General features: G+C 44.6%; 1 protein-coding gene across 3 annotated transcripts in view; it reads right to left on the minus strand.

Annotated features, from left to right (window-relative positions):
- Nucleotides 1-11859: 11859 nt before the first annotated feature.
- GPRIN3 (GPRIN family member 3) overlaps nt 11860-21889 on the minus strand; it is a 35868-nt gene continuing 25838 nt past the window's right edge. For all 3 annotated transcript variants that reach the window (XM_061476926.1, XM_061476917.1, XM_061476935.1), the window contains exon 2: nt 11860-20267. In XM_061476926.1, the coding sequence (XP_061332910.1) occupies nt 17830-20157 (2328 nt within the window). In that variant the 5' untranslated portion in view covers nt 20158-20267 and the 3' untranslated portion in view covers nt 11860-17829. The remainder of the gene's footprint in view (nt 20268-21889) is intronic.

Raw genomic sequence — 21889 nt, forward strand, 5'->3', positions numbered from 1 at the left:
CCTCAGTAATGGCTTTTTCTTCTGGACCCCAAGAGCTGTTCTGAACTTGTGTCAAAGACTTCCTGCAGGCTAGTCCACTGCTGCAGGAATGTGTTAACCAGGTGATGTGTCACTGCCCACTGGTCCGTCTTACAGACACAGCGGGACAGACACCTCAAGACTGTCCCTGCAGCAAGCCACTTACAAAATATCCTGGTTTTTAGCTGGACTTTATTTTGGCACAAACTTGTTTCTGATGTTTTTCCAATGGAAATTTAGAGGGAAAGACAACATGCTCACCAAGGCGGGGGGGGGGGGTGGGGGGGTGGGTGGGTGGTGTGTTGGGAATCTGTTATCAGTGTCTGTCTTGCCAGTGACTTCAAATAGACTTCAAATAGATTTTGCAGTGATTTGAAGAATATAAATACCAAACAGAAGTTCTGGGTCACCCCTCTTGTACCCATTTCTGGTCTTTCCAGGCCCAATCTACCAGAAAGAACAGTATTACAAATTAATCTAAATGCAATTGTCTGAGTCCTCAGTTTCAAATAGAGTGAAATTGTACCTGGTGAAAATGATGGGCTTACCATTACTTTAGCCCTCCCTAAAATTAACTGCTTTAATAGTTCAGTTTCACTGCAAGACACTTACTCTTTAGAAAGATTCAGCAAATGAAAAATCTGACTAGGTACCAAAGCACTGGGATAACTTCATTAATTCACTTCATGGCTTAGTGCAGAAGAGTCCCATATAACTTATGCTTTAAGTCTAACAGTAATAACACTAAACTGGCAGTTTTCGGTTTGTTTTTTTTTAATGGACAAGCTGAAAAAGAAGAAAAAATCCTGTCAAAACTCACTGAATTTCCAGCTCTCCTCATAATTTTTCCCTGAATCTGGATACATCTGAGGATGTTAAAGAAATACTATCAACGCCTTAAACCAACATATGTTCATTTCATCTAATTATTTCTACGTTTCCTTGTATAGCATAAGGAGCAGTTTTCCAGTAGATTTCAGGAGTATTGAAGGTACTGCTTAGAGCTAAGCCAGCAGTGCACTTTTTCTGTCTCATAAAGGCAAACTGCAAAAAATGGACATTGATAAAATAATATTTGCTGCATAGTGGCAATATAACTCAGCCACGAGACATACTCTTCACATACCATCATGGAACACAGCCACTTCCTCTACAACAAGCTGGGGAGCCTCAGGAAGACAGAAAGGTTTTAGAAATCAGTGCATTATAGACTGAAAACAGGAGATACTGAAAGAATCATGGAAGAAACACTTGCCATTTTAATATGGATGACTTTTTCTGATGTTGAGCTTTTTACTACCTCTTGCTTCCACATGTGTAAACCTGCTGACTGCTTAAACACTTAGATCTTGAGATCTTGTCCCCACAGGGCTTAGGGATGCCATTAGATCTTGCTGTTCTTTATCACTGAAGTTGTAAGAAGTACCCAGAAGACAAGATGGGAGATTTAGCATTTCTCAGTTGTGCTGCATTCACAGAGACAAAACCCACACTAGTGAAAACTGAATATTTCCACCACTCCCCCATCTGTTTCAGGTGACTACACAGGTTATGCCAGCTCCATCTCCACAACTGGGCTGGTTTTTATCAGTCCAGCTGTCTCAAGCTGTTATTAGTCAGTATGCTAGTGATCACCATTATCTCTCAGGAACATCTTCAAAGAGAAGCTTGAATTTGCAGATGGTTTCTGCTCCCAAACCATCTCTGCTTGAACAGACCCACAAAATCTGGGATGCCAAATGCCCATCACCACTGACTTTCACTACAGCAGTGTGCATAAGCCCCCTAATGACATCTGGTGAAGAGGAGCTGCCCTCTTAGCACCACTGGCAATCCAGTGTGCTCCCGCACAGGAGAGCACTGCCAGCAGAAAAACTAACCTAATCCATTAATGGGAAAGGGATTAAAAGGTCATTTGATGGTGATCAGCAACACTCTGAACCTTATGTTTAGCATTATTAGTAACGCAGCATATGGTAGTTACAAGATGTTTCCTTTGGGTTCCTGGTAGAGACCTCTGTGTTGGACCAGACTTACAGAAAGAAGAGCACATGTTAAGCAAGCACAAAACTGCAGTCAGGCCTGCAGGTAGGACTGCAGCCTTTCCCAGAGCAGAAGGGAAACAACAGGCCTGCATGGAACAGCCATGTGGCCACATTAATGCTTTCAGGCTCTGCATACGGAGAGGAAGCAGACCAACAGGAATCTTCAGGGATCAGAGGGAACTCAGAGGCCAGGGTCTGGCTCTGCCAGCTGTGATTGTAACGGTCACATCCAGATGTGGAAATAGCTACAGCAAACAACCAACCTCCCCAGTCACTCCTAAACAGAAACACTATGACAAGTGAATAACAAACCAAGGACACTTCAGCGGAGGGACCAAATGCCCCTCTGAGTAGCACTAACAGCCCTGTCAGCTTCTCACAAGTGGCTCCATGTTCAGGTAAGAGAACAAGGTCATTCAGGGGGCAGAGCCCCTTTATACTAGGCACTGTACAGCTTGGGGCTGAGGATTCCCTACCCTTTTGGGTCCACAGACCCAGTTCACAAGGACTGGAATGAAACAGAACAATGAAACAAAATGACTGAGGGTTGGGAGGAGCAAGAACGGTCAATAAAATGGGCTCTATGGACTTTGAACACCAATTTTCTAGCAAGGGCTCAGTTAAGATAAGTCTCAAAGTGTAACAGTGTAGTATGTCTCCCCCAGAACTTGCAAAGCTCAGTCTCAGCATCTACAGGACAGTGGCTGTGTAAGTCAAACTCAGGTCTTACATGCACTAGTGTATGGAGTTATTCAGAATTAAAGTCAATTCATCATCCATTATAAAGTGACTGATAGCTTTGTTGCAGTCGATAGCACTATGTTCATTAACTCCAGCTGATAATATGGCCCTTGGGGGTTGCTTCAGACACAGATCTTTAATCAACTGAACACCAACGTGAGAAGCTGCAGATGCATTTGTGGACAGCGTATTGATTAGAACAGGAAGAAAGAGGTAGTTTTTCCATGTACGTTTAACAGCTATGGGTATTTTTTGTTTTCAAGTTTAACATCAGTCAGACCCAGTATGTCTCTTTAGAGCAAGCTACATAAACCAGAGTCCCTGTCCTCATATATAAGAGCAACACAGTGCAGCTGAGGAGCATGATGTGCATTATTATTCTTGATACGCTGCAGCCTCATTACATTCCAGAGCAGTCATCTGAGTCAATTGCAATGCCTGGAGTGCTGGTGATTGCAGTCCAGGGGCTGGCTGAACTAAAAGACAAAGAGGATGCTGGGGAATAGGTAAATGCAGATTCCCCCTAGCTTTCAGAAGGAAATTAAAACTCTTCATTTTGTTTCCAGGTAAAAATTTCCCAGCTGAGCAATGATTCTGTGCTTTGGTGACAGAGATACTCATGGAGTTCCCACAGTTCAGGAATTTCTCTAATCTGATCAAGTCTTGGAATCAGGGACAGAAGGAGGTGATAAGACTTCCATAGTGAGAGTCTTCCTGAAAAGGTAAAGTAGATGTGGGATTAAGCAAGTAGCAGATCCATTCTCTACAACCCTAGCATGTGATCCTAGGAAGAAGACAGCATTAGTGTAACACCCCACCTGGCCTGGGCAGGATATTGGCTCCAGTGGGTTTCCTGCTGCCTTGCCCTCCCTCAAGGAAAGCCTTGGCTACCTCCTTTCCTAGTGATCCAGATAAGGCTGCAAACACTAATCACAGGACTGTGGAGATGGCATTGAAGAGTAACCAAAGCATGTACTGCTTGAGGGCAGCCTGGAGGAAATGGTGCAGATGCTGTGCCTTATTGACCCTTCTGCAGAGGGCATGCTGCAAAGTGTCCCTGCATAACATCAGAGACAGTGAGCTGCCATAGGCAGCACTGAGGGGTGTCACAGGTCTGTTAGTGATGCTACTGCAGATTTGACTGGAAGGTGCTGATGCTTAAGCAGATCAACAGACAAACTTTGATTTACAAATTCTTCCAGGAAGCAGCATTATTTAATGCATTTAATTAGCACAGGTTCCCTGCTCATTTTGGCTGCTTAGCAAAGGAATGCAAAGGCTGTCTGCCTCCACTTACTGGGGACCCAACCTGGAGACCTTTTCTCCCTATGGAGGTCTGTGGGAGGTGAGTGAGCTCACCTTCTGGAGTGAACCATTTTCTGCAAGGTTATGTCCTTTGAGATGTAGAAAACCCTAATGAAGAGCAGATGTGCAGGTGTTATCACCAGAAGGGACCCTCCTCATCACCAGAACAGATTGTCTGTCCAGTATATGCCAGAGGAACATGTTAACTGATGTCTGCACCCAGCTGACTGAGCTGGAGCTTACTGGTCTTGCCTGAAACACTCTCAAGTGATTTAATTGGACAACATTTCCTAGACTCTGGCACTCAATGCCAGCCAGCATTGTCTCACTATGGAGTCTATATGGCTGTCCTGGCCATGAGCTGATCAATAGCAGAGTGGCTTAAAAAAAAAAACCAAAACAACCCAAAAAAACAACCCCAAAAAACAATCAACATCCAAAACAAACCCAACCAAAACCATACTTGAGCACTTTGCATGTTAAAGTCAGTAGGGTTAAAATGCCTGGGCTCAGTACAGAAGCTCTAAAAAGTCCTGCAGTGTGACTGCAGCATTTTCTGGCTTGACTGCTATTGGCACATCTAGAGAAAAAATGTTGTCTTAGACTGGAGACAACAGAGGGTGCAGGCATTTGTTCAAGTGACATGGAAGGAAAGACTCTCTAAATATGGCAGATGATTAGAAGATGCGGGAGCCCTTCTCTTCCAGACATTAAGGCCAAGGCTTAGAAGACAAGTACTAGGGTGTCTAGATCACCAGCCAAAACTCACCTACACAGCAGTGCCCAAGATTCCTTATTGCCTGTTGGCTTTGAGGTAGCCTACAGTAGAAGTGGTGTCTAAGCACATAAGAATCAAAACTGCCTTCACAGTTGCCAGGTTGGCCATTTTGTTTGCAGTTTATACAAGTGACACAGTCCTGAGACTAACCATTCGCTTGCTGGTTCAGTAGGCAAAGAGAATGCTAGTGAGGGAAGGGGTTTTACTAGACCCCTTACTAGGGCCAATATTTGCCCTCTTTACTGCAAATTCATTGCTCTTGTGAGCAAGAGGCTGTATGTGAGCACTACATCACCATGACCTACGAAGTCATGCTTGATAGATGCTGTCCCTGAGTTTCAGTGGTTTCCTTGAGACAGAGCCATCCATTTACAAAATTCTCCAGCAAGGTTGTCTTGGGAGGAGGAAGAGCTCAGACTTTAAGTGTGGCAGCCCTGACCCATGGTTTCTGGCATTCAGAAGGGTGAAGGCGTTTTCTTTGCCAAAAGGCACATTTACCAGGTGTCATGGTTTGTGCCATGTTTTACTCTTTGTAATATGCAAGCTCTACTTTGTGCGGCACTTCTGATTCCCCTGGGCTTGAAATACAGTTTAGTCTGTAGTTTGCTGAAACAGCTTATCAAGGAGGATGTAAACTTGGTCAGCATGTGTTGCATAGCTGTATAGACACTTTCCAGAGGGGACAATTAGCTTTGCAGTGCAAGAGTCTTGCCAAGATTAGTTGCTTCCTATCAAGCTTGACAGCTCATTAGAAGTTAGGAATGGAAAAGGATTTTATTTGCTTCACTTAGAAGCTTACCCTTTTGCACGTACAGAGAAAAGCAGTGAAACAAAACGACCTTCACTCTTCCCAGCTTTTCCATGCTATGCTGTATCTAACAGCAGGGGAGGACAAAATTCTGCACACAATTATTGCCAACAGTCCTTTGTGGCTTTACAATTGATTCTTCAGTCAGATATTAATTTGCACTACAAGAAATGATTTAGAGATACCTGCACGTCTAAGGCATACAGCTGCATGGATTATGCTGGAGGCACAATTTCAAGGTAAGCTTTGCAGCTTGGAGAGCTAAACCTCATATCCATCCACTTGCCATTCCCCCCCCACCCAGGTCCCAAGAAATGGAGGCTGCAAAGGCACAAGCTGAGAAAGAGTTAAATATCCATGTGACAGCATGGCTAGTGCTGCTCCCAAGAACCGTTACAGTGTTTGTGTGCAGTGTGTCAGTGTGACATTAAAATCAACGTGTGCTGTGTATACCTGCAGGCAATTTTTAGTCCCCAGTAAACAAGGCAGGCAGAGCTAGGATGAGAGCTACTAGAGACAGGACTCAATAATTTAGCTCTATTTAAAAGAGGTCTCAAGATAGGTGGCAATCCCATATAACTTGCCAAAACCACTCAAATTACCAGAGCACATTTTCATTCTTCTATTGAAGCCTTAATGCTAAAAAAAGAGCCTGTTGACAATGCCTCTTCATATATGTAAAAGCTTTCAGGTCATATTTCTCTAGTACTTTGGAAGGTTACCTAATCAAACGACATCTGCCCTTTCTAGCTATCAAAAGCCAGTCAACACATTTTTCTCCCATTAAATCCAATATAAACTTAAGGTGAGCAGTCTACCAGGAACTTCGTATGTCTTTTTGCAGCTATTTGTCTCTTAGTAAGAAAAAGAGAGAGAAACAATAAAACCTCTAAGGCAAATCCTGACCTTACAAGGCTTTTCTCACCTCTCTGGTAAGTCCAGACAGCCGTGACACTTTGCACTCTGTGGGCTGCCCTGGCTAGTGCATCTTTAGCTCTTCTATCGTTCTTTTCTTTGGATCTAACTCTACCTGTTCTTACTCTTGGTTTGCAAAGCATCTCAAACCACTTCATTTCTGCACAGAGAATCAAAGCCTCTTCCAGAAGCTGCACCTTTTCCTTGCTATACGTTAATAACACTATGCACTCCATGCAGTGCAGTGCCCCACCTCAGAGCCCCTCTTCTAAACCTGGGCCTTCCATCCATCTCCACTTGTGAAATCCAAGTTTCACAAACCTTTGAACCAACCTTGAATAAAATCACCACACAGACAAGGGTTCAATGTCACACCTTACCCGCAGCTCCCCTGAAATCCTCAGCTGTCCTGCAGGATGAACAGTCTTCCCAAAACATTGCCAGAGACTTTCACATCTCTCCTGAGAAGGACCCTTGTCCACTCTTACACCCAGGTCTCTATTACAACTCACTACACTTTTATCAACAGTCTTTAGGCTCCCACCCCCCAACTCCTTCTGCTCACTGAGCTTAAGTAATGATGAGCACTTGTGCCCCCCTGGCAGAGCCTTTACTGCCTCCTGAGTTTAATGCACACCACCAATACACCTGATGCTTGAAAAGGGGCAACATGGGAGCCTCCATTTTCACTGTCCTCCATGGCAAGGCTCTATCTGCCAAGACCACTGGTTAGGAACAAGTTTTACAGGAAAGCTGCTGAGAGGCTTTTCATCCAAATGGGTATTTTACTTTTAATGAGCTATTGCTCATTTTCGTCCACAGTGCAGCGCTTTGGAAAACATGTCAATCACCTGATTTTTGAAAGCCAAACCAAACTGTTTTAACTTTGCAAAATATAACTCTTTGACCAAGAAAGGTGTGGAGCATCCCAGGAAAAGGAGCATTTAAACCAGCCCATCTCTTCCTCTTTTCTTTTTACTATCAAAGCAAGCTCTGTGCTGCGGTGATCTTCCCAATCCCATTGTTTGTTGCACATGATACGTTCTTGGACAGGGTCACTGAAACCAAATCTCTTTACCCCCCCAGCATCTGGACATGTAGTTGGGTTTTTCGGTTTGGATTAGGCATATGACCTTCTAAGGAAATAAACCACAGCACTGAAAGACCCAAATAACTTATTCAAGCAAAACTTGATAAACAAAGGAACATGAAAGCTCTTCTGGATCTGGTATTGAATGCCTTGCAATGGTAGAAAATTGTGTAATCAGAGCAGACTGTCAGGAAAGAGCAATCTGTACACTGTGCCACTACATGTGCTGGATGAATAGGAGAGAGATGTGTGCCCCAGTAGAGGGAGGCTTCAATGCAGTTTTTTGCTTTTTGTTTTGTAGCCTGCACTGGAGAAGGGAAGGACCAACTATGCTGAAGCTGGACACAACCTCCACAAGCATAGCTATAGAAAAAACCCTGTAAGCTACACCATATAGCTCTCTTTTTGCCGGGGCAGGTTATGCAAAAGCTCCAGCTTCTGTTTCAGCAGAGATTAGGACCATTTAGGGACTGCCCTCAGTTTTGTAGGCTGTCTCTAAAGTGCTGTCAATTAGTTTGCAGTAGCTATTCTGGCCTATATGTGAGCCAGGCTAGAAAAAAAATGCACAAAGGAAATGGGACAGATTTTCTCTCTGCAAGCAAAGGAGTGGACATTATGAGCTGGTTACTGCAGCTCTGTGCCTGCGGGAAGTGTGCCATCTCGGGAAAATATCCAGTGGAGAAATGTGACTGTTTTCTGCTCTACCTGTGCTGCCATGGGGGAACAGGCCAAAGATCCTGGCTTTGGCTTTGCAAGGGCAGAGGGAGATGTGGAAGATGAGTGGCAGATGGGGAAGAAGCTATTCACCTATGTCCACTCCAGAGAGCAGAAGCCATGTACTGGCTGTGTTGTTTGCACTCAATTTCATATCTCAGGATATATCCCCAAAGCACAGGAACTCATGTTAAGAAATGCAGAACAGTTGCTAGCAACACCCAAAAAGTGAAAAGCAGATGAGAGTGAGCAACCAACTGCTTGATATACATTAACAGCATTTTGTTATTTCTATCATTGTGCTATTCCAAACAGTCCTTCAGCATCAAGAAAAGTTGGGTGAGTTTGGGAGGAGAGAAAGCACTGCTTAATACAGGTGGACAAAGGAGGTAGAGCCTGCTGTAGCACAAGCTGTGACACAGGGAAGTTAGGGTTAGTACCAGGAAAACTTTCCCAGCAGAGGAATGTATAAGCATGCAGAGCCACATTAGTAAAAGCAAGGAGATAAACCTGTAATAAAGAACATTTCACATCATTAATCAACATTGGAGCATATACCCCATTTGCATTTGTCTCAGATAGTTGGTAGGACTCATCTCATTACAGCTTCTTCCTTAACTGCATATGGCCATATGGCTCTGAGCTTTCTTAGTCAGCATTTCTCCTTTAAATAGCTGGTATATATAAAGATACGGTCACATCGGGTGCAAGGAGAAATTTGGATATGGCCTGAGCAAGTGTCAACCCTATTTATTCCCTATTCCTTCTCTGCTGGAGCAAGGAAAAAACAGGGAAGCCTGTCCACCAGCCTCTGCCTACAGAGCAGGCACTGAAATCCAAAACTTAATGGAAGCCCAGGCATTTTGCAAGGGTAAGTAACCCAATGCATGGAGCCAGTATCTCCCCAAAAGGCTTTTCCCTTAGCTTAAGATTTAATAAACCTAAGCAATTTGTTTCATTAATTAATAGCTCAATAACTGTCCTTAAAAAAGGAAGAGACACAATTGTGAGGGAAGAAATACGAGGTGCTCCCAAATTATGGGAACAGCAGCTTTGAGGATGGCCTCACCTCTGCTGGTTCCTAGGCAGACCTTATCTCTCCTCCTTCCCGAGCCCAAGGTGATGCAGCCCAGCAGTCTGCAGCTCAGCATGGATGTGGGGAGTGTGCAGAACCCAGCAGCCATTCCTACACACCAGCCATTTTCCAGCAGGCATCGAGGAAAAGGTGGGTGCTGAGCAGTCGTGCTCTAGCTACCAGGGTATTTTCCACCAGCCCGTGAGAAACACATCCTCAAATGCTCAGCTTGCTTATGTCTTTCTGGTATTATGTAAGTGGATTTAGAGGAGAAAGCACTGCCATGAGCAGGGTTCTAATTAGGAAAAGAAATAAACAGAATTATGGAATTAAGGCAGAACCTCAGCATGAATGACCCAAATCCCTTCCTTGTGCTGCAGTCCACAGCACGCTATTAGAAAACATTTTCTCTTTTTTTAGACAAAGTTAATTTATTGCTAAGGTGGCAGAGCAAAGGCAAATTCCTTTGCAGGATGGCACCCACTCTCCTCAGCTGCTGATCCCACTTAATATGACTCTTGTATGTGCAAAACCCAATGTTTTAGGAAGTAGGGTGCTCTGCAATGCAAGCAGTGTTTCCCTCACTGCTGAAATACCAGTAGCAATGGGGCATACCATAGTTAACCATTTCCTAATTTGCCCTGACAACTTTCTGTTGGTCCAAGCATGCAGACTGTCATTACTCCTCAGAGTTGCCTACAATGAGTTACCTACTCTGACACTGGGTATAGGTCTCAAGAAGAGTGGCTTTCTTTGTGGAGATACCAAGCATCCACAAGTCTCTCAAGAGGAGATTAGAGCACCCTACACTTTTCACAAATGAGGCCATATTTATCTAAATACTCAGTTGCAGATTAAAGTGCCTATTTTATAAAACATTGGCTAGCAAAACTAGCCATTGATGGTTCTCAAAGGAGCAATTTGAAATTTGGCAAGGAATCTTAAGTTTTCCACTCACAGTACTGCCACCATCTACAGAGTGGTTTACATGGCATTTGAATCCCTAAAGGCATGGTTGTTCCTTTAGATGGTTAAAGAAGCAAAGCAGATACCCAGGATGTTGTGCTGTTGGTTGGAAAGCTCACATCCTTCGTAAATCAGCTAATGCATGAAGAAGCCAGACTTATTCTTTATATATGAAGGCACTATATCCCTATAACTGCTATGTTATATGATGTAAAATCTCTGACAGATGGAAAATGTGCACTGGTTTGATAGGATGATAGAATGTTTTCTGCACTGGTCTTTTTTCTGCTGCGCCAGTGCTGTGGGAGCTCTCTAGGCTTTTTCCCTACTATAGCAAGACTACAGGGCTGAAGTGGGAAAGGGACACCCCAGTTTTCCTGCCTACTAAGAGAGCTTGCCAACTGTGTCACACAGCTGAAAGAACATAGCTACTGCAGGGAAACGCCCTGCTCATGGCAGTTTAGGTCTGGGACTAATCTTTGGCAGTCACTGGCATGCACAAACTTGAACTGTGTGACAAGGAATCCAGCAAAGCTCATTAATAAAATACCCTGCATGACTGCCCAAAGCACTGGGCAGTTAGTTGAAGTAGCCTGAACCCTAGTAGCCAACCACAAGTACAGAGACACAGCAAAGGAAACAACTGGTTTTGGGAAGCTGGCTCCAGGCAGAATGTCCCTGGTAGCAGAGGCACCATGCAACCACATTATCTCAGTGTCTGTTCCACTCCTCTCCCCTTGCTGTAGGAAAGAGTACACCAAGGTGGGGTCCTCATGCCCCCTAGATGTACCCAGGCACACAGAATACCGTACCTGTAACGCTGCTGTTTCAAAGTACTTCACTGCCATAGTCTGTTATCTTATGCTTTTTTGCACTATTTGCACAAAGCTTTATTTCTTTTTTGGGGAGGAAAATGGTTCAGGTTACTCTGATGCTGACACTCTCAGCTTTCTGCATGGTGTGAAGGCATGCTGGTGGATAGTGGTGACAATTTGCTACAGCAGTGGCACCTCAGGGTTAAAACGCTGCCCTTTCCACCTTGGCTCCTGGGGTGCTGAGCTGGATGAATAATGTGTTGCTGTGTGGAAATGGGCTGCTGAAAGGCACAGTGCATTCATGTGAAAGGGTAGAGTATCAGCCCCACAGAGAAGCCTGTGCTCCCAAACAGCTCTGAAAAGACAAAACAGCACTTATACAGAAGGAAGCAGATGGGTATCTTTTCTGGCAGGGACAGCACATGATGGCTTCTACCACACCAAGCTTTGCAGGGTGCCAGGTCTCAGGCCTGAATTCAGAAAGCCCTTCACAGCTGCTCTGTGTTACATTCACAGATTTAGCCAGAATGGCCACACTTGAAAGTCCTTTCTTTCCCCATGTCAGCCTACAAACAGAGACCCAGAACAGTTAAGACAGTGTTCATTTTATTATACTTGGCATGGAAACCAGGAGATGTAAAACAGCAAAACATTAAATTCCTAAGGGACTCGATCGGGTGGGTAACATTGCTTTAGTAGCACTGTAAGTCTTCTTCACATGCAAACTTCTGTTGCTATGTCTTGAATGCCACGACACACCTGGAAGCCTAATACTAGCTTTACTTCGTACAGTACATCACGTTCAGTCAGTGTAACTATAAAAATAATAAAGCCACGATAATATTAGTTGTCATTAGAAGCCCCCAAGTTGTTTTTCTGCTGCTGCTGACTGATTCATGGCTATCATTTTTGTGGCGCTTGCAACAGTCAGGAATTCAAAGTTCACCTACTCTCTCTCCCTTTAACTCTGGGTAGAAACTCCCGACACTTTTCACTGTGCAACTGAGACCTTAACTTCAGAAGTGATTTTATGTACCATGAACACATAGAGCTTTCTCTTCCGATTTACTGAAATTCCCCAGGGCAATGTCTAAAGTTGTGTTTCCTGTACTTGAAACTAATGATTATGAATTGGGCTAAGGGAAATACCAGGAGGACACTCAAGCAGGGTTGCCTATTGTAACAGAGCTCCCGAGAAGCATCTGAGAGACTCATATTCTGCAGCAGACAAGTGCTGGCAAGACTTTGCTGGCAGAATGGTCATTGATTTCGACTCCAGAGAGTGTCAGTCTAAGCAGAAAGCTAAGAAAAACTTAAGATCTGATACTTCAAATGGGATCCAGTTGACATGGTTTTTAGTCCTAATGAGCTCAAATGCTTGCTGTCACACATAGTTTGTGTGCAGAAACTGCTCTGTACATGTAAGTGCGGATTTCCACAAAACTCAAGAACCAGTGTACATCTCTGCACACCCCAGCCAATGTACCTTCTGCTGAAAGTCTAGGCACAGAGACTGGCTAGCTGGTGGGTTTTTTAGATATGGCTGTTTAGAGACCCAATAAGGAGAGAATCACTGTTTCCGTGTTGCAGAGTGATTTAACATGACTCAAAGCTGTGGAAAATGCTAAGCCTCCAGCAGTCAATCAGAAGGGCAAAGGGAAAAAGCATAATCTTGGAGTATGAGTAATGCATGAGACCTGTGTACTCTCACACTCCTTTTAAACATGGACACATGCATACATAACCTTACCTACAGTGAATGTTTTCCTAGAGGAAAAAATATTTCCTCTCTATGTGATTCGGCTCAGTAATAACATCATTTTCTTCTTTAAAGAAGCCTGAATGATGAAAGAATGTTTCACATTGCAAATCTCCCTTGCCATGATTTGATGCAAAATCCACATTAAAAGGATACCAATTTCAGTTTGGTCCATTCAGCTCTAATACTTCATTCTTTTAAACATCTACACTGACTCAAGTGGGATAATTTAGGCCCATAAGAGAACACTGCAGCCGTTCCAGTGGTGTAGAAGGATAGACACAGTACGAGACAGCAAAGCTAATAAGCTAGTAACATTTTTAGTTCCATAGAAACCTTGTATATACTGACCTAAGTAATGAAACACTGGTATGGCAAATTTCATCAGGTTTCCAAACTGAAAACTAGTGGCAGCCAAGTTGAATTTTTCATCAACTTCAATACTGATTTTCATTCAGATTTCCACTTCTAACACTTCAACATAGCAATGAAATTCAAGATAAAAACTAGTGTTATCTTTAGAGCATATATTCACCTTTTCTGAGTCCCTTGATTATACTTCTCCAAACAGTGCATTTTACAAGCTCTTAGGTGGCAGTAGCAGTAATAAACTGAGGTTGTTTGCCTAGTGGTTTTTTTTTTAAATTGCATTTGTATATGTCTGTACACACTAGCAAAATATACAGCCTTTAGAAACGTTAATTTTCCTAAAAGCCATGGGACACTGACAGTATGACAAAAGTGTGTGCTCAGAATAAGCAAATGGGCAAAACGCTGGCTTTACAGACATAGGATTGGGAATTCCTTGTGAAGCATCTGCATCAGCTTCCTTTTACTTCTCTTTTGGTCCCTCCCTCCCGTCTTGTATAGTCAAAAGAAGGTTTTCTTCCTCTGAAATAGAGAAAGCAAATATTCTCCTCCTTGTCCCTCCAGCTCTTTCCACACTCTTTTCAAAATCAAGTCAGCAGAAAAAAGGCAGGATTTCAGCACTTGTGCCCACAGCAACACAAAGCTGGCAGACACCAGACAAGTGGTGAATGTCAAAGCCTCATACGAAATCCAGGACTATATTGCAAATTGCATGCAACAAGATTCTCCTTCAACTCAGGATTTGTATTGGTGACATTGAAACATGCTTAGTCTCATGCTCCTAAAGTGAAATTAGAAGTAACTCTTCCATTCTCATTCACTGCTTTTATTAATGGTTCTGACCATGTCAAACTTCCCAGAAGATCCAACCAACAGGGAAGAATTTCCTGACAATTAGCTTGTTTCACAAATTTCTCATCTTAACAAACAGAATTTAAGAGTTACTTCAGCTGGCTAGGTTGCAACACAGGTTTCTCTTGTTTTTTTTTTCAATACAGATTTACTCTTGGGAATGACAATGTCCTTTCTGTTTTGAATCCTCTTTTTATTAGCCCAAATGGATTTCCTTGGTTGTTAACCATCCAACCAAATAACATGATTCTGGTTCACTGGGCAGAGAAAGAGAGGGTAGTGGTGGCACACAGATCATCTCCCCCTACCCTTTGCCATACTACTATGCCCAGCATGCTTCCATTTTTGACAAGAATAGTCCTTCTTGACTGCTACAAGACCACCAGCAGAATATTTGCTGTTTGCTACCCAAAACATAGTTCTGTTTTGCTGCTGGTGAAATATGCATCATCCGCATGAGGATTTACGTCGTTATCTAGAGATTCTATGCAAGAGAAAGCATAAATTACCAGTGTTAAACTAACAGGTTGCCTACTGTCTGCCCTAAGCAAGGCAAAGTGAAAACCTATAGTATTTCCCATGAGATGCACTGGTGATTATTGACTTGTTTTTGTGCGCTGGGTTTTGGCACATTATTGCTTGGCTTCAAATGCACCCCTGCAGGACTTCTGTGCCCAGCAGGCAGCATCACTGACATTCTGCTGTTTGTCTTTGCACTTGTCTTTACCAGAGTACAAAAGCACAGTGCTCTGCTGACCACTATGTTTTTTCCAGTTATGCTCATGCAGTTGTTATGGTGTAACTTAGTAACTTGTCCATTGGTGTTTTGCAGCACGTATGTATTGATGAGATCTTCCTGGAAGAAAGGTCATTTGGGATAGGGAGGGAGGTGTGTGTGGTGAAGACTCACAGATGGAAGCAGCTGCAGGGAACAAGGACGGACCTTCCATTCCTCACAAAGAAGAGTTAATTCTAGTGCTGGCCCAACACCCTGCTCATCCGTTGCCAAACCCAGTTTGGTTCAATAAAGAAACTTATACCCATATGCTGGAAATATTTCGGAGAGCTTAAGCTAAAGGATAAAATTCATGGAAAGTGGTGAATGTGCAATAGCCATTTATTCTCCTCTGGAAAAAAAATATGACAATCCATTTATATATTCAGACTCAGCATATTTGTAAAGGGGCAGTTCAGAATAAGCCGGCTCACAATGGTACAAGCGAGTGGGACAGCAGCAAGAGGGATGCAAGCTGAGCCAAGGGACATCTTTTCACAGGAAGACAGGCTGGGCAGCAGCTAGCAAGGGAAGGGGCAGAAGGTAGGCAAAAGGAGCAGCAAAAAGCCTTGGACCTGGAGAGGACACAGCAAACACTTGCAGACAAGTTGGGGAACCTCTTCAGGGCTGACAGATGCAAAGTGGTAAGAGACACCGAACTTGTCAACTAACCTGACCTAATGATACTGCCAATGTTAATCCCGCACAAAACTTCACGTGAAATAACACATCTCAGACGCTTCTAGGGAGGGGACGGAAACAGTAGTACTAACAGAAAAAGGGCATGAGACTTTCCTCCTGCAGGCAGAGGTGAGAAGACACTCTCTAATGTGGTATTTCAGAATTAACAATTCAGCATCAAGTGGGAGAGGACTTGAAGTAATGTACAGAAATGGAACAAGAACGTGCTATAAAGCCTCCAAATATATACCAGACGAAACCTCGGAGTCAATTCAATACAACATCTATGGGCAACACCTTGCAGTGAACTTGGTTAAAATACTGTATCTTACAGCATTTTACCTCTCTGCTGGGGAAAAATTGCCCCAGACAGCTGCTTTGAAGCCTTGGCAGTTGATACACTCAAAAAGTCCAGCCTCCTAAATAAAAGGGTACCACCTAAGATCTGCTTTACAGAAAAAGAAAAAAAAATATTAATACTCATTTACACTGTGTAAACCTGTGATATTTACAGAGTAAGTCAGGTGTGTAGTACTACAGACAGAAATAAATTATCAGCATGATTCATGAAAAACCTTTAATGGAATAAAAATAATGCCTATTTAACTCTAGTACGCTGCAGAATTACAGTATCCAAATCTGCAGTGCTTTGTCGGATTGAAACCTAAATTTTCTACAGACCGCAGGAGTTCTCCAGCTTCCCATCATGAACTCTAATGGACAGAATAAAAACCAAGTGGGAAACACACTTCCCAGGTTGAAAAATATTATTAAGGTGAGAAATGTAACCAACGTACATTTAAGACATTATTGTATATCACATTTGCGGAGAAACAGTCACTAAGCTACTTTTTATTAGCAGTTTCTACAACTTTTCTAACATCAGAAATACATCAAAGATTGTCTCAAGATTTCAGTACTTCTGTAAAGTAAATGTTTCAAGTTAACAATGTAATGGTTTATAATATAGAGAGCATTAGGTAAAACAAAATACGCACAGGCTAAATAAATGGTATTCAGTTTCTGAAAGGCAGCAAGAAAAGCACCAAAATACTGCAAAAGAAGTAGAATTGGCTAAGGACTTTAAAGGAGAAATCAGTGTAACACACTAGACCAGTAGGCTCATGGACCCAGATGCACAGGATAGCCTGCTCCTATGGGAAAATGGTACTGTGTATCTCTGGAGAGAGAAAAAAGATCTACATCACTTTAAAGAGTGATTTGGATGAGAGGTGCTCAGTGCCACAGGAGGCTGGGAGCAGGGGCTGCCCACCCCAGCTGAGGAGCTGTAATGGCTCACTGCTTTTGAAAGACTTGGCTGGAGTGCCACAGCATGAGAGAGGGCACCGCACTGTCGGATGCAGGTACATCTACTGATATGTTCTCTCGTGCCTTGCGTGCCCTGTGTGCATCGCCTGCTTACACTTTAAACATGTCTGGGGAGACAAAGCCCATAGAATATATCACCCTCTCACCTCCCCTTCTAGCCATAAAAATCCCATTGACTTAACTTCTCCCAAAGAGATAATCCTTCAGCCTGGCTCTCCATTTCAACAGGAGGGGAAGACCCTGCTCTCTGGGGCTTACAAGAGAACAATGCCCCGCAGTATCAACAAAAGTGAGACTGCTTGGGGATCAATGTCCATAACCTTTTCAGACTTGCCTCAGCGTGGGTAACTTACCAGGAAAGTTGTCTTGCATTAGTTCTTTACAGCTGTTGAACCTTAGCTTCACCTTACCCGGCTTCCCCCAGCCCACCCCTTTGTGTAAGACCTCGCGATGCACATAAATAACTTCCCATAATACTTATGACAATCTCTCTGCTTCTTGCTGTATCAGAAGGTGCTGCTGTCTCTGCAGCAAGGTGTCAATTTAAGTTTGTGCTTTTGCTAAGTGCCTAGCTTTTCATCTGACAGCAGTTGGGATGGGGGTGTAAAGTGGAAACACACCAGCTGTGGCAATAATAACGGCATTATGGAGCGCGTGGCTACTTAAAAAACAAAAGGGAACAGTTTTCCACTGTTGCTTCATCACAACCCCAATAACACAACAGCAGGACTCAAGACTTGAGGGCAGGGATTCTCTCTACCATCAGAGACATCTATGCACCCCTGCAAACCACGTCAGTCTAACACAGAAGAGGGAGCAGGTCTCACGCAGCAATTGGGACGCCTAAAATTCTGCAGCATGGACTGGAACATGTTGTGCTGCCTCCCTTTCAGTTTTTTATTTGAGGATGTATCCGAAGAAATGGATTTCCGGGTCTGACTGTTCTGGGCCCGGATCAGTTTCTCATGTTCCCGTATTTGTCTCTGTAAGTGGTTTTGGATGGCAATTCCCAGGGATTCTGGATCGAGGGAAGCACCATAAACCTCCCATGTCATGCCCTGCTCATCCCAAACAACATCCCTGACGTGTTTGGACTGCTTCACCTGCACTTTTGCCTCCATGGCTGGGGTGGGATGCTTTTTGTTTTCCCCCAGGTTTGGTAAGGCCTGAACTGAAGCAGGATGAGCTGCTGTGTGAAGCTCGCGTCTGGACTCCTTGGCATGGAGGCCCTGCTGCTGGGGAGCTGCTGATGCTTCCAAAGAAAGGGTGGAATGTGCAGAGCTCACACTCAACTTAGGCATCAGTCCTGCCTGCAGGCTCTGGCTGCCGACTGTCTGAGCCTGGCCAGTGTCTTCCTGTCTTCTGCTCTCCTTTTCACCTGCATCCTTTGAGGACGCCTTTATGTGGACAGCAGCAGGTTGGCTGCTAACGTTCATCTCTCCTTTAGGATCAAGCACCATTGAGATTTCTTCCTTTGGTTTTACCATGGATTGATTAGGAATGGCCTCCCCTTGACTCAAACCCTTACTTTGTGCAGGCTTTTGCTCAGAGCTGCCCAGGACTTCCTTCTCCTTGACTTCTCTGTCAGTACTACAGAGTAAAGATAACTGACTGCTTCGTGCATCATGGACAGGATCTTGCACATTGCTCTGGATTCCTGGGGCAGCAGCAGGACAAGTGGTGCTTGGTTCACCAGCACCAGACCCATACTGTGCTGGAGTTTGATTACTGGAGTCAACTACAAGCAGCCCAACAGGGATGGGCTTTGATGGGACTGGAGCATCCACTGGCAGCTGAGCAGCACCCCTGCCTTCATGGGCTGCACCCATCATTTCACCATTACCCCCAGATGTCTCTTGGGAGGTAATGGCTGCTGGGGACATGGGGAAAACAGGTTTTGCATTATCTGCTGACACTGGAGACACCACATCAGATGGGACCCCAGGCAGTTTGACAGTCTCAGTTTGGGCTGAAGCAGGCACAGCCATAACAACTGTTGATTTTGATGTGGTACCAGGAGAACATGGGGACTTCTGCTGTGAAGATAAACTGTCAGTAAGCGCACACTGGCTCAGCCCCATCCCTCCTTGGTAAATTATGTGCAGTTCTTCCTTCTCCTCTGGAGGAGGATTCCCTTTTAGGAAGGCAGCAAGGATGCTGGGACTGGTGGAGGCTGATTTGCTCTCCACAGTAGCCACGGCCTGAACCTCAGCATCTCGCCATGTCCTGCTTACTGCTTCCTGAGTTAAAGAGCTGCTCTCTGCCTGAACCGTCATTGTACCTGTTTCTCTGAATCTGGAGAGCTGGGTAGGGGCTGGATTCCCCAGCCCAGGGTCTGCGCTGGGCACGGGATGCTGGCTCTCGTGGCTAGACTGGGCTGGTGCCTTGCTGCTCTGCACCTCTTCAGTCTTATCTGTGGGATGCAACTGCGTGGTGTCTGTAGCCCCACTTTTTGCCTCCAGACTGGTCTGTGGGCCTCTTCCCAGGGCAGCTTCTGTGTGCCTTGCTGACTTTTCCGCTCCCCTGTCTTTCTCCCCTCTTTGCAGAAGGTTTGCCTGAGAAGCAGGACAGGACTCATTACCCCTGACAGGGTCACCTGGGGAAGGATAATTCAACACCTCAAGTGCTGGCTGATCATCAGTCCCCTGAGGTTTCAGGACAGAGTCATCTATTTGTGTCAGGGAGCTTGTTTTCGCCTGGCTGCCCTGCACAAACTGCCGGGAGCTCTGTGGGGCTGGCATCATCTCTGGCCCACACCCCGACAAAGGGGCTCCTGCTGCAGAGGGTGCCGCTGCTGGTGGTCCAGCAGGCTCTATGGATGCAGGACACCCTTCCACAGCTTTGCTGGAGATACCAAGAGGAAAGGCTTCACGCTGGTTAGCATCGTCCTCGCAGCATTGCTCACACCTCTGTGTGCTGGCAGCTGCTGTGCGTTTCAGGTCAGACAAGCAAACTCCAGCAGAGCTGGATGGCGTGCATGGGAAGCCATTGCTGGCCTTCTCTCCACTGGGTAACTGGGGCTGGTGCTTAGCAGGATGCCGGTCTCCCAGCTGGTCCTCCTCCGCAGATGCTGTGGCCAGGGAAAGCTTGGCAGATCTCAGAGGATCTGGTACAGTCCCCATGGACTGTCTCAGAGATGCGGTTTGCCCTCGGCTTTCTCCTCAGAGTGTTTTTGCCAGGCGGTGGATACAACAGGGCAGGCTGTCAGCCACAGGTTTCATGTAAAGCTAATCTGTTAATGAAAGAAACACATGGTTAGCAGCAGTCAGATTTAAGGAAAAAGAAGTACCCAGAAATCATTGTTTTAGAGCTTGGAAAGAAATACTTGCAGGCAAAGTGGAAGTAAAGCATCTGGTTCTGCGTAGGAGCCACATAAAAGATATGGATTTCAAGGATCTCCCAACTCCAAGATCCAGATGGAGAAGACAATACAGGGGACAAAGCCATAACAGCTTCCCTGTTGCTGATACATTAATGAAAACATAATGACATGCCAAGAGGGAGGAAAAAAACCCACAAATATGAAGTGAAAGTAGGGATTAAATGGGAAAGGGTGCAGACTTTGTGGGGAAGTTTGAGGTCATAAGATAAACTCACTGATAAAATCCTCTAGACAGCCACCTGTGGAAGGAAAGGTACTATCTTGCCTGTTGTGCTATGTGAAGAACAGATCCGATTCCCATTGTGTGATGTGAGTGGATCCCACGCCTTTGCTGAGCACCAGTTCCCACGTCTTCTCATGGAAAGCCCTTCTCTAACTCAGCTACCAACAAGGACATGCTCATAGGGGCAGCGGGTCAACTCAGACTAATGTGGATGAACCCAAACCTCACCAGTAAAAGGAATGTGGAGTGACAACCACCTGCTAGGTGATGCAGCTAAACACCAAGAGAAGATTCTGCACTGCACTGGAGCTGTGCGCATACCTACTGCTTTCACATTTAGATCCATCAAAATAATTACAAGGAAGCCAGCTCGACTAATAAACAGGGCCACAGATGATCTAGAAATCAATTTACAAGCAGGTGGTATGAAACTGGAAGAGGAATGTTGCAGCACCACAGAACAGGAGGGGCTTATGACATACCCAGTGGCATGGGGGAGGGATTTAAAGCAGGTGGAGCAGAGTTATCCAGATTGAAAACCAGCCAGGACTGCAGGGAAACCATTGCTTCAAACAGGTGGTGATCTCCAAACGTGCTTGTTGGCTGGGCTTTTGAAAGGACTTACAAGTGCTCAACTCAGACCCTGATGGAGGTCAAGGGCTGGATCCCTGTCTGTGTCAGCAGAGTGGTGGTGGCCAGTGATAAAAATTCCATCCCAGTCATCATTTAAACTGCAGGCTAACTATACTTATTTAAAAGGCTTTCCCCAGATTATGCTGCCAGCAAAGCACAGGTATGAGACCTGGGAGACGGTCTGAACATTAAGTTTTGTGTTAACCAGAGGGATGACAGTGGGAAAACTACTGAGCCTCTGTGTGCCCATGTCTCCACAGGCACACAGCAGGGTTTTCCTTGCTGCATTACTTGGGAGATGCTGCTGGAAGGATCTGTGCAATGGCTCAGCTGTTCCTGACCCTCCCTACCCACTAGCAAAAGTCCTTTCCAGAGAACAGCCCTCATCTCCTTTCTCTCAGCATGAATGGCAGCAGAACTTCCTTACTTTCCGTAAAATCAATCCTAAATTCGAGCACCTCATGGTACTTAAAGAGCAACAGGAGAAAAGTGGTCAATGAAAGGAAAAATAAAACAAATACAGCAAATTATTTTTCTAAGAAAAGGAAAATGCTGCAACTTATTTCTTATTCATGAAGTTTTATGTCTTCCGGATAATGATGATTTATTATTTTTA

Source organism: Pezoporus flaviventris, unplaced genomic scaffold, assembly GCF_033815535.1.
Source record: "Pezoporus flaviventris isolate CSIRO_AGI_PZ_B2104156 unplaced genomic scaffold, CSIRO_AGI_Pfla_v1 ptg000002l, whole genome shotgun sequence".
NCBI lineage: Eukaryota > Metazoa > Chordata > Aves > Psittaciformes > Psittacidae > Pezoporus > Pezoporus flaviventris.